At 36.1% G+C, this 12700-nt stretch overlaps 1 protein-coding gene across 7 annotated transcripts in view; it reads left to right on the top strand.

Moving 5' to 3' along the window:
• Positions 1-5350, top strand: part of LOC107223403 — a 97779-nt gene extending 92429 nt beyond the window's left edge. For all 7 annotated transcript variants that reach the window (XM_015663076.2, XM_046743483.1, XM_015663075.2 and 4 more), the window contains 3 exons: positions 474-572; positions 904-1066; positions 1787-5350. In XM_015663076.2, coding sequence (XP_015518562.1) covers positions 474-572; positions 904-1066; positions 1787-2081 — 557 coding nt within the window. In that variant the 3' untranslated portion in view covers positions 2082-5350. The remainder of the gene's footprint in view (positions 1-473; positions 573-903; positions 1067-1786) is intronic.
• Positions 5351-12700: the final 7350 nt, after the last annotated feature.

Raw genomic sequence — 12700 nt, 5'->3', positions numbered from 1 at the left:
GAACAAATTCTAATCGTAAGTCAGTCGTTTCGCTCGCTATATTGCATACACTCCCACCACTTTGCAAACCCACTCGACAAACCCACATACATAGTCGCAAAATTATTTCAGCTGGAAAAGCTGCCCAGGATCCTGTTCCAGTGTGACGCGTGCTAGTTTTCATTAGGAAGCCGCTTAACACTTTACACCCACCACATATAATAACGCTGTGCAAACAATTATTTATTTAAATGTACATATAGCCGCTGCACAATTATACAGTAGGGCATGACGTTTGTTCTAGGATTAGTAACGGAATAGATTAGAAGATTTTTTAAAATAGCTGCAAGTAAACATCGGGAATACGACTTTTCTGGAGCCTGCAGGAGGCCAAAGAGACGAAGGAAACCTTGATTTTAACCTCTAGGGACCCGCTGAGCTTACAGAGCTACGTTGAGCGGACGATTTTTTCTTAAATGCCTTGCATATTCCAGATACTACCGGATCTGACGAAGGTTCCGTGGGAGAAGTCAGCATCCAAGTCGACCTTTTCACTCATCCTGGCACTGGCGAGCACAAGGTCACCGTAAAAGGTACCCAACTTTTCTCTCAATTCCAAAAGTAACCGCAGACTCGATGTCAACAATTTTTACGTTCTCAGCAGAAGTACTTTAAACTTTTTCGCCCACACGACACGTACACAACTTTTCCTGGCTACCGCAATAAGTCGAAAAGCATTGTTCCAATTGCAGAGATAAAACCTTTCTAATGTCAAAGAATTCTTCTGCAAAACCATGCTTCGCGTTCGCAACAGCCGAATCTTTCAGTGACGAAAATTATTTTCCGCAGCCTTAGGATACGTATCTAATTTATTCAAGTACTTTAATCCGTGTCCTCATCAACTTTGGCCATTCTTAATTATAGTGGTCGCTGCAAACGACCTAAAGTGGCCCTTGGCGACGGGAATGTTCCGACCGTTCGTTGAAGTGAATCTAATCGGTCCTCACCTCGCCGACAAGAAGAGAAAACACACAACAAAGTCGAAGAGCAACAATTGGTCACCAAAGTTCAACGATACGTTCCACTTGTAAGTCGAAGCTCACGCTTCCGTTCTATTTTCGTACTAATCAGAATCCGTGTCTGTTTAATTTGCAATACCCTAATGCTAACGACCAACACGCAGAAGCCGCGGGGTGATGGTCGAATACTCGACGGTTAAATTTTATCCAGGAATATTTAAGATCGGAATAAATGGGCATTTGGAATTCTGAAAAGCATTCAATCACTTCATACATACATAACAATCCTAGTTGACTGAAAAGGTCTTGATTTCGGAGGAGGGAAAACAATATACTAAGGGTTGCGAGAGGACAGGGGATCTCACGAAAAGTGGCTGGTTTAAAGGAAAGTGAATTGACATAAATAAATCAGAACGGCGTATTTACCGCGTCCGTTTGCCAAACAATGCACACTCATTTGCGAACCGAGCATTACACGGGTACCTGCTCAAAACGTGGAGGTGCTTCTGAGAAGGATCTCCGCGCTCTGTAACACTGGTTCGTCCGATTGATAAGCTCACAATGTTGAAACCCAAACTTGGCGTGAATCTGAATCGCGTTCATGTGGCTATTTCCACTTGGACAGCGTCGCTTAGTTGGATAAATATTTTTCATTTTTCGTCCGGACAACACAGAGCGACGTGTTGGTACAGCTGTCACAAAATTCGTACTTAAGTAGAACCGTGTTGAAAATGATTTGGCAATCTGCATGGTAAAATCGACTAAGCTTCCTATTCGACTTATTGCAGTATAATCGGTAACGAGGAGCAGCTGGATTTCTTCGAGCTTCACATCTGCGTTAAGGATTACTGCTTCGCGCGTGAGGATCGTCTGGTGGGAGTGGCGGTAATGCAGCTGAAGGATATCGTCGATCAAGGATCCTGCGCGTGCTGGTTGTCCCTGGGGAAGCGAATCCACATGGACGAGACCGGATGGACGATACTACGGATACTCTCCCAGAGGAACAACGACGAGGTGGCGAAGGAATTCGTTAAGTTGAAGAGTGACATAAGGCAGGAGAACCCGTTGCCAAATCCGACCTGAAGCTGCAGCGATACGTAGGAAGATAAATAATACAGATAAATCCCGTTCGACGCGTTCTTTGAGCTTCGAAAGAGCTCGGGGGAGAATTTTCATCCGATAAAAATAGGATCCCTCACATCTGAGCTGCCGAAGTAAGAGTGCAGCGAAACGCGCTGCTCGACGTCGTCGAAGAGAATGACTAGAAATCGCTACCTTGTCATCTTCACCGCAGTTTCGTACGCATCGCATCGAGACAAGCAGAGGGCACCGGGTTTTATCGAGTCAAGTATATCTACCTCCGACTGGCTGCAACGGTTGAACGATCGCGTCAGGTTCCGGACGTACCGTCGACGATTTCTCAATCTCTAAAACGAAGAACGCGTTACTCGAATTGCCACATCTCATGCATCCGAGCTGAAGCCCCCGCAACAGCGTGTACCTAAAACGCACGACGCAAAATATCCGCCAAGGAAAATTCATCTTTGGCTCTGTGGACCAAAGCTGACGAGCTTTTCGCGATTCGTACGACGAACCGACTTCCATACGTCGTTCTACGTCCTGCGTTCAATTAGCTTCACGGAGATGAGGATCCGAACGCCACGAACGCGCGTCGAAGACGACATATGGATGGAAGAAATCGCAAGACTGTCATTGCCAAAGATGCGGAATCACGATACGAGATTATGCCTAATCTATTGTTTGATATGACGATACACGAAATTACGGAGGCCGTGCCTCTGGCATCGATATTGTACATATACTTTTTGTACAGCGATTACGAGGATACGAACTGATTAAAATATATGGAATAAAACTGACGGCGGGGAAGGGGGCTGAACGGATTGGATTTTAGACCGTGAAATAAGTGCTGCCAGTACGCAATATTAACCATATTCGTATACAAGTAATTAAAATTGAATACAATTAAGTGATTATAAAAGAAAAGAAAATTATTCGACGAAGACGACGAAAAAAAAGGCAAAACGTGAGTATCCAGCCATGCGAAACAGACTTATTGCCATGTTGGTGTACGTATAGCTATGTAACAACTGAGACTGTGAAAATGTGTAAATATTAAGTGTGAAAAAAAACCCATACCGAATAAATTCATCCGTTGTCCAAGCACATAAACGCATATTAAAAACGAAGAAAAAATAACAAACAAATACAGAAAAACAATAAATAAACATAACAATTTAATCTGTGTAATAAACGGGTTGATACGATAAACCATGAATGAGTAGTAAAAAAACTTGAACAAGAAAATATAAGCAGACAAACAGATATTAAATGAAAGAATAACGAGAGTGTGTGGCTGAATGAGAGAAAGAGAGAAAGAGATCCGGGCCTTGAGTCTAGCTAGGAAACGTAAAAGACTCGATGTAAATTTTGGGTCGTCATTCGGAGGACAATTTATTGTATAGACTTACTATATAAAATTGTTGACGATAACTGTTTTCTCATCATTTTCGTTCGTTTCTCTTTCTTCCTTTTTTTTTTTCGTTTTCCTCTCTCTTTTTTCTAATAAAAATTAAGGTATATAGCATTTGAGGACGACCAAAAAAGACGCGCGCCACGCTTCGTTGAAAGTGGCGCGCTGCTTTAGTAATAATTATGATTACTAACATATAAAAATTATCATAAAATTAACTTACTTACATTCATTATATCAATAATAATAATAATAATAATAATAATAATAATAGTAATAAAAATAATAAGAGTAATAACACATTAAAAATTAATCGTTACTAATGAGAATAATAATAATGGCATAACAATAATTTTATCAACAATAGTAACAAGAACGATAATAAATATTGAAATGTTAATAACGATTTATGAATGTAGGCCCTTGAATAACGTGTAAAAATATAGATTTACATGTACCATGTGCATACGTTCTTTATATAAGTACATGTTTAAGAGTGATACGCTTGATTGTGGAGTTGAATGACTAGGCAATTTTTTGGCATTTGGAATTTGTAAACACGGGCGCTTGCTGAACGATTTACACGGGATATATTATATCTCGAAGCGATCGAAGGGGAATAGATTAAGCCGTACGTGGTTGAATAGCAATATCTTATTGAGCATTCAGATATGTATGCGGAAAATTTGAATAATCAGCAAATCAGCAGACAATTCGGAAACTACTGGGTGTATCCGGTGATTCGCGAATTCGCATTAACGTGCTGGGTAAAATATAGTAAAAAAGTAAATATTGTCAGAACAATGTTAAAAACGAAAAGGCGTATCGGTGGTAACTTGAATATTTGAAAAAAGTTTCAGTACCTTGTAATTGAGGAAGTAGAAAAAGAAAGGAGAAAATAATTTTTTTGTAAATTGCTAGATTTGCTAATCGTTCAAATTCAAGGATTGCCAGTGATATGTGCTGATGTAAAATACAGATCCGTCAGTTGAAAAAGTGTGAGCATGAAGGATTGGTTGTGACCGTGAAATAAACGAAGCGGTGTATATTAAAATGCAACAAACAGAATTCCCAGGTCAGATCGCGAAGGTGGAATTTTTCTTTGAATTAGACATCGAGTCGCGCGCCTGATAACCAAATTGTAATACACGCCTTTACACATATTCCATTGAATATATTCGGATTACGGAGAAAAACGAGAAATCAAAGATTACTACACAGAAGTGGAGGCAGGGAACGAAACAAGCATGCATTCGAGATAATCTGTTACGATAGCGTGTACACATGTTGCCCAATTTACGAGTAATCGTCTGATTTTTTAAAGTGTTTCATATTAAAAAAAAAAAAAAAAAAACCCACGCGCCAGAAACAACGGTTCTGTTAAAAAAAATTTACATTACCTTACACACAATATTAGGTATATCATACCGTGAAACGTATTTACGTACAATACTGCAGTTATATCTAAAGTTGAAACGGAAACGACGATTAGATAGACGCACTTACCTGACGTTAATCATAAACACGTAGGCCGCTTCAGTAGCGTACGTGAAATTAAAAAAAATTAAAAAACTCAATATTGTTTATGGTTCGATTGACAGAAAACAGTCGAAAACATCTTCGAGACAGGGTGTACATTATAATAGTTAACGTAGAATACTGTACACCCTACTTGCAGTATGGTTGTGGCTTACGTCAATTGGCATGACGCGAATATTTTCAGAAATTAATACTAGAATAATGAAACAATTAAAAATCGACATTCTTCGATCAATCCGTTCAATTCAATGTTCAATTTTGTAACAATCCTCCTCAAGTCTAGTCAAAACAATATCTATGAACGAATTGAAAACAAGAAGAAACAAAAAATAAAATCATCCATTACCGTAACGAAATAAAACTCTTATCGTTAGCGACTTTCGTATAATTATCTGCCCAATGTTTGTTGAAATATTTGAAATCTGAAACTCGTTGTACGATCTTTTTTTAAAAAACATCTATATTCTTCGCTGCTTAAAAACCGGTAAAAAGCCAACGGTGAGGGCGCGCTGGCGGCGTCGTAAATATATAATAATAATATGGATGTAAATAATGATTTCGTCAAACGAGAGATGAAATTCGTCTATGATAACAATAAAATATTATACAATATATCAGCAGAAATCGATCAGCTGCTTGACGAAATACGTCGTATTGTATTTCTTCTTCTATAATTATTGTTGTTGTTATTATTATTATTATTATTACTGTTATTATTAATTATCGACTCCGCTTGGATTATTATAATATGTCCTGTATAAGCTTGAAATATCTCGTGTATTCTGTGATAATTACCCTTTAAAACATATTTTCCCAATAGCAACGGTATTTTTCTCTTTCAAAAAAAAAAAAAAAAAAAAAAAACGAAAAAACAAAAAAAAAATTTGACATATAATTAAATGAAACAATATTATTAATGATAGTAATACATGAATAAATAAATATTCATACATTAAAAAAAAGATATTAGAAAGATAATACCATTACGATTTCTACTCTATGTACGCATCAACGTCCACGTCAGTTCCAATCGAATCTATACACACATTATATATACTACGCAATTGCAATAACGCGAAAAACCGTGAGAATCACAAATATATGTACCTATCTTGTATACTTGCAACTTGATTATCGCGAGCCGGGTCCAGCGACTATAATAATTTACCTCTTCAGTAGATCGGTTATTCAAAACTTGCATTAAGAACTCCCTGTAAGTGGGTATATTTTCCCCTCTTCCTCAACTTTCTACCAACCGTTGATTTTGTCACTTTGTTGAATTCGAATTATCAGAATACATTCGACAAAAAATCTCGTCAATCTTCAGACAATTATTTTCACCAGAGGTCAGCCACGCGGTGATCAAGTTTAGGCCGCAAAGTTGAATAACGGTTATAGGAAATCAATGTTAACGGAGGGGAAAAATATGTTCTTCTAAATCTCGAGACGAATTTGGGCCGGCGTTTGGCATCAGTTTCGCGTGCGTTGACTATCACGCAATCACTTTGCCACGTCGCGTCAGTATAAAATGTATTGTATATATCTATACGTAGGACGCGGCGCTGAAAATCAGTGATGAAATGGTATACGGCGAAACGAGAGTACGCGGAATGCCCTAAAAATGATTTGTCAAATGCAGAGATAAAATATCACAGACAACTAGCCTGTATAATATCTAGCCGAAGGACCAGAAAAGAAAAGCATGTAAAAAGTAAGATAGCGAAATAGCGAGGTAGCGAGATAGCGAGAGAGATATATATGTATATATACTATATATATATATATGTACATATATATATATATATATATATAGAGAGAGAGAGAGAGAGAGAGGAGAAATAAAAAGAAAAATGAAAAAGAATTTTTAAAAAAAGTAAGTAAAAATACACAACTGTTGACAATACTATGCTTGAAAATTCGTATATGAAATTTGCGTGTGTTACGTACCTAATAAATATTATACAATATATAATGAAAAATGAAGAGAATGCTTGTGTTGTGTTTCGCAAGTATATACACACAATTAATAAAAATTCAATCATAATTATCGTTCGTAATGATTATCGGTATACACATGCATACATGCACATGTAGCACATGACGTATTTGCAAGAAAGTATGTGTGAAATTATGGCGTAATTTGTAACTCGGGCGTTTATGATGCGATATGACTGCGTGTTTGTGTATAAAATTGTCGTTGTTACTAAAAAAGTTGTTGACGTAAAGAAGAAGCAAAAAAAAATATATATATATTATATAAATATAAATATAAATATTTATATATATATATATATATGGAAAAATATGTTACCCGTGTACGAAAAATGTTACACCCTAATTTGCAGTCTCCCGTTGACGTCATCAAACCAAACACGCACATTTAGGACGAAGAAGGAATGTCAAGGGAATAAAAAAATCTTCTCTTCATTCGCTTATTACTTATTTCACTCATCTTTCTGTCGTTGAACATTTCGAATGGGTATAGTTTGCAACTCGTTCGACAAATCCCGAATTCGATATTCCTCGCAACGCAATCGAGGAAATTTAGTTCTGAACATTATTCGCAAAACTCACGATATTTTTCACATATCAATATCCGCATTACCGACAAGAGGAAATCAGAACCTAATTTATACCCTTGTAAGAATTATTCGAACCAACACTGAAGTTCTGTTACAGATACTTCCTTATATTTGAAGAAAAGGGACGATGTCAGATCTCATGTACGTGTATAGTTGAAAAGATTTCAGCTCATACTTCACCGGAATTTCGTACACTTCACACATCCGTATGTAGGAGATTTATTTCTTGCATATGACGTTAAAACGCAAAAGCTTTATACTTGTATGCATAAACTTGTTACGTGTATAGTGCAGATGTACGCCTACATTTACAAGTATATGTATACATGTGCTAATGCATCTTACGCATAAAGTAAAAAGGATTTCGAATTTAAGTTTTTGAATAGTTTAGATTTTTACGTTTTATTAATTAATTTTCCTTTCTCGCGTCGTATTACACGTTCAATGTAAAATATATACGTTGTGCATAAAGGTGAGAATAATTCAAGAACTCGAACCTGAAATCTTTTCCATTTTATACGTCACATATATTAGTACCCACGTATATATACACACATGCACATAGACGTATACAGGTATGCATCTCGACTGTAATCTACAAGTGAAAAGTGTATCCGTGATTCACGGCGCAACTGCAACCGTCCATTTCGCGGATACAGCGGCGGTATTTTTCGCTAATTTTCGTCATATTCGCGAAATATTAAACATATATACTGGATGTACTCGCGCCCTTTCCGTATTCTCGTACCAACACCTAATATATCGAAATCGGCCGTCAGACGATTTCACCGTTTTCGAATTATAGCTGCTGCAACTTCTTTATCGGACGAACGAATGAGTGAAAATTAGAGAGGCAAATAATTGTGAGAATGGGAATACATAGGTTTATAGGTATAATCGACATTCGTGTATGATAAATCACCGAAATCCTATTTGCAAATACGTGCCCCGTCATGCAAATCGGATTCAAAGGTCCGGAGGCGCCGCGTGAATCGATAATTATGGTAAAACCATCGTGTTACATACCTTGTAGGTATAGGTTTAAAGTCGTTTAAGCTGGTATTATCATGTACCTAAAAGATCACCACACCTCGTATTCATAAATAAATGAAAACCATTGGCGATATATTTCAAAGTGTAATAGAAAGTTTAAGATAAATATTATAGTGTGTATAACCCGCGTTTCGAAATGCGCAGGGGAAAATTGTTTGTTACGTCATTCATACATAACGGTAAATTTAAATAATATATACATTTAAATATGGTATATGGAAGAAAAAGTGAGCACGAGTCTAGCCCGTAGTAGCTAGATAGACTACGATAAACGTGAGAAATGATTATGATGTACATCGTAAGAGTTAACGTTACCTTAATAATTTATACACATACATATAATATAGCTAAGGAATAAACAATTATATATATGTATATATATATATATATATATATATATATATATATATATATACTTATATATATATATATATATACATATGTAAAATTTTAACAAATAAATCAACTAAATTATATCACCGTTGATCATTGTGCCGCGTTTCATATCATTACATGTTTACAAAAAAAAAAACATTAAAAAAATATTAATATTATTAAGTTTCGATAGACCTATCTAAACGTTGAACCATGATTAACATTAAGCTGCAGGGAAATTTCAAAATTACCCTCGCAACACCTTTTAGATCGATGTATAAATGAATCCGACATTATGTCAGGGTAATAATTAACCGATATATTGGTTAAAGGTGCGGGAAAACTGGAAGAAGCGCAACGAGGTGAGGGGGAGAGAATATCAATCTGCTGAGATACCAATGAAATCTCTTGAAATTCCACTCTACAGTAATTATCAAACATACAGTAGTAACTGGTTCTTCGTGGACGTTTCCTCGATCATTACGTAAATTAATACATTTCATGTTCCATTTGGCATTATTCGACTCAATTTTCCATCTATACATGGCAAGCGTTAAATATAACTATGTAAACAAGAATTTAATCCTTTCCGTTATAAAATATAATTCCTGCATATACCTTTAGAACGAATGTATACGTAAATTGACTATACAATTTTTGAAAATTCTTGTTATCTTCATAATGAAAAGGTGCAGACGTAACGCGAGTGTGCAAAAATAATTCCCACAAACTCCCCCCGCCCAACCTTTGCTGTTCAATTATTTATAATTTTTGCGAAACCCTTTGCTGGAACGTGCGAAAATAAATGTTGAACTGATTTTTTTCTCATAAACGCATTTATACGCAAATAACTTGCAAGCTTCTGTCGTAAAATTCTTCAAACATGTGTTTCCCTTCCGCGTGAATGTACCATATCCCATCGGTGCTCTTATACAAGGATCAGTGGATCAAAAGCGTTTAATTTTTAGCTGAGATAATTGACTAATAGTACCTGTTATATTAACATCGGTCACGCCTCGCGGGGCGTAAGTGTTGAAAAGTTGGAACAAGGAAAAAAACAAAGAATAAAAAAAACTCGATAGCTGCTTACTTCGCGTGTCCAATCCGATTGTAAAGTGTGAAACGCAAGCCTCGTGTGTATATTATACGCACGGAGAAACGTTCTTTGGCAACTAATGCTTTCAATTTTGACACTTGAACGATGCCGAAATGCGCATGGGCGTTTTTTTACGTCATCTTTCGGAGTTTTGAACTTGCCCGTATTAGTTCACAAAATTCAGGAATTATGCCAAGAGATATCGTAAGATTTCTTTTTTCATTATCTCCGTGTGCGTATAGCAGATACACAGATTCATTCATCTCAGCTTTACGGTACGCGTACGTATATTATATGTATTATAATACTGCACACGTAATTTTTTCATGCTGGTCGATAATCGTCGGTTAATTTCGCACCGATTTGCTAATGAGAAAGGAAGTGAAAAGAAACGAAGAGAACAAAGAAGTATAAGGATAATGGATAATAAGTATATGTATATATTTATGTAGCTACATATGTAAATAAAATATTCACAGTGCGATACTAATAGCGCATAATACGATATATCGTGTGTGCAGATCACCGTAGAAAGCACAGCATACTTTCTCATGAATATATACATATATATGTATATTTATATATTATTACAAGATATGTCCAATCATCGTCACTCGCATTGCTCGTATGTATAAATTATAAACGATTACATACCCTATGTAATTCTCAGCATCTATATTTCCGGTCGAAAAATATTCATTATTCTCTCTTCGCGCCTATTATTATAATAAGTATATAGATAATTCATTGTACCTCGCTACGTTCTTTCGTCAACTGACACACATTATCACACTTATCAGCGATAAGCGTGTAGGCACAGTATATTGTATACACCGAAAATATATGGTGCGGAAAATCTAATCCGAGAAATCATTAAGCATCGTCAAAAAGGATTAAAACTCTGCGTACAAATTTAAGATTATAGATCAAAGTTTCATGGTGACAAATGTGCGGTCTTCTTTTCACGAGATTTGAATGACGAGTCGGCACTGTTTTTTACTTGGCGATAAAGTCGGGACGATTTTTTGTACATTAGCTAATTGACGTCACGTCCTTCGGGCTCATGACAGACAAGAAAAAGCCTTAATTGAGAAATAATTTCTCTGACGTATAGATATTATATATACAATACACATGCATGTTTCACCGATCAATTTAATGTGTGTTAATGGGTTGTTGTTGATGAGAAACATAGTATAACGCTTTCAAGCGTCATTTTCAAAAATTTAGCCTTGAATGCGAAACTTTCATTCGGTATTGTGAATCTACGCTGAAGAACAACTGCGAGAAGAACGAAAAATAGGAAATTGAGAAAAATTATTAAAGCAGTGAAATGAAAATTAGACGAATATGTTAATCTTATACTATAAAAAAATATGGAAATCCGTAGCTCACTGCGCGCTTGAAAATTATAGTTTATAACCAAGCGTCGAAAATACACGTATGCAATTAATCAACGGTTAGATTTGCACAATAAATACCGCTCGGAAAGGCATGGAGAAAAGGCTATCCCGAATTGAAACTTTTATACCAACAGAGAAAAGGCTAATTTCGCGGCGGAAAGTAGCATCGATACACCGAACGAAAGTCAAAATTTCTCTGCGTCATACTTATAAACGAGCATCGAGATATTTTTTCATTATGGATAATTGACGGGTATGCTTGAGAGTGAGCCGCTGTTACACAGGTGATACGTACGTGCGCGTAATTATACATGTAGGAGCTAATTTTGCAAGCTGTTCAATCAACAGTCATAATTAAGCTCCACTCAAAGATGAAACGATATACCTACATTGTTCTTGCCGTTATTTTCTTCGGCGTTGAGTAGCCGCACTCGTTAAATTGATAAGCGATGGAAATGATCGTGAAACCAAAATAAAGTTGCGAGCGGATCAACAGTGGCCATTTAAAAATTTTATCGGCTTTTAAATATAGCAGTCGCTTAAAATTCACGTTCCGCAGAAACTAATTACGAGGCAACAGTGAGTCACAAATTTCCATTTTACATATTCACGTGGAATTACAAAAATAAATTACTAAAAATCTTATAACGAAATATCCAGACATATGATTTCATGTGTGAAAAAAAAGAAAATTTAATCGAAACGGCTTATGCGATAAGTGATTTTTATACCAGAAATTTCCAATTACGCAAGACTAATGCCTTTTCATTTTTGAGGTTTGTATACTTCACTGACTATATGCAATGTATAATATTATATATACCTCGAAAATTAACTGGCCTTAGTCTTGCGTAATTAAAAATTTCCGGTATAAAAATCACTTATCGCATAAACAGTTTTGATTTAATCGTATTATTATTATTTTTTTTTTCTTTTATGAAATCGTATTTCTGCACGTTTCGTTCTAAGATTCTCCGTGATTTATTTTTGTATTTACATATAATGCTCTCGTACCCATTTATTAAAAACCTTATAGAGATTGTACGCAAGACGCACGCTTGCAGGTCCCCGGGATTCGCAGTAAACGCGCTGAAGCGAATAGGAGCAGACTTTCATGTGTTAATAAACGTTATTCGTAGATCGCAAATCGTCCCATTCAA

Source organism: Neodiprion lecontei, chromosome 6, assembly GCF_021901455.1.
Source record: "Neodiprion lecontei isolate iyNeoLeco1 chromosome 6, iyNeoLeco1.1, whole genome shotgun sequence".
NCBI classification, from domain to species: domain Eukaryota; kingdom Metazoa; phylum Arthropoda; class Insecta; order Hymenoptera; family Diprionidae; genus Neodiprion; species Neodiprion lecontei.
This window is presented reverse-complemented; position numbering and strand designations above follow the sequence as displayed.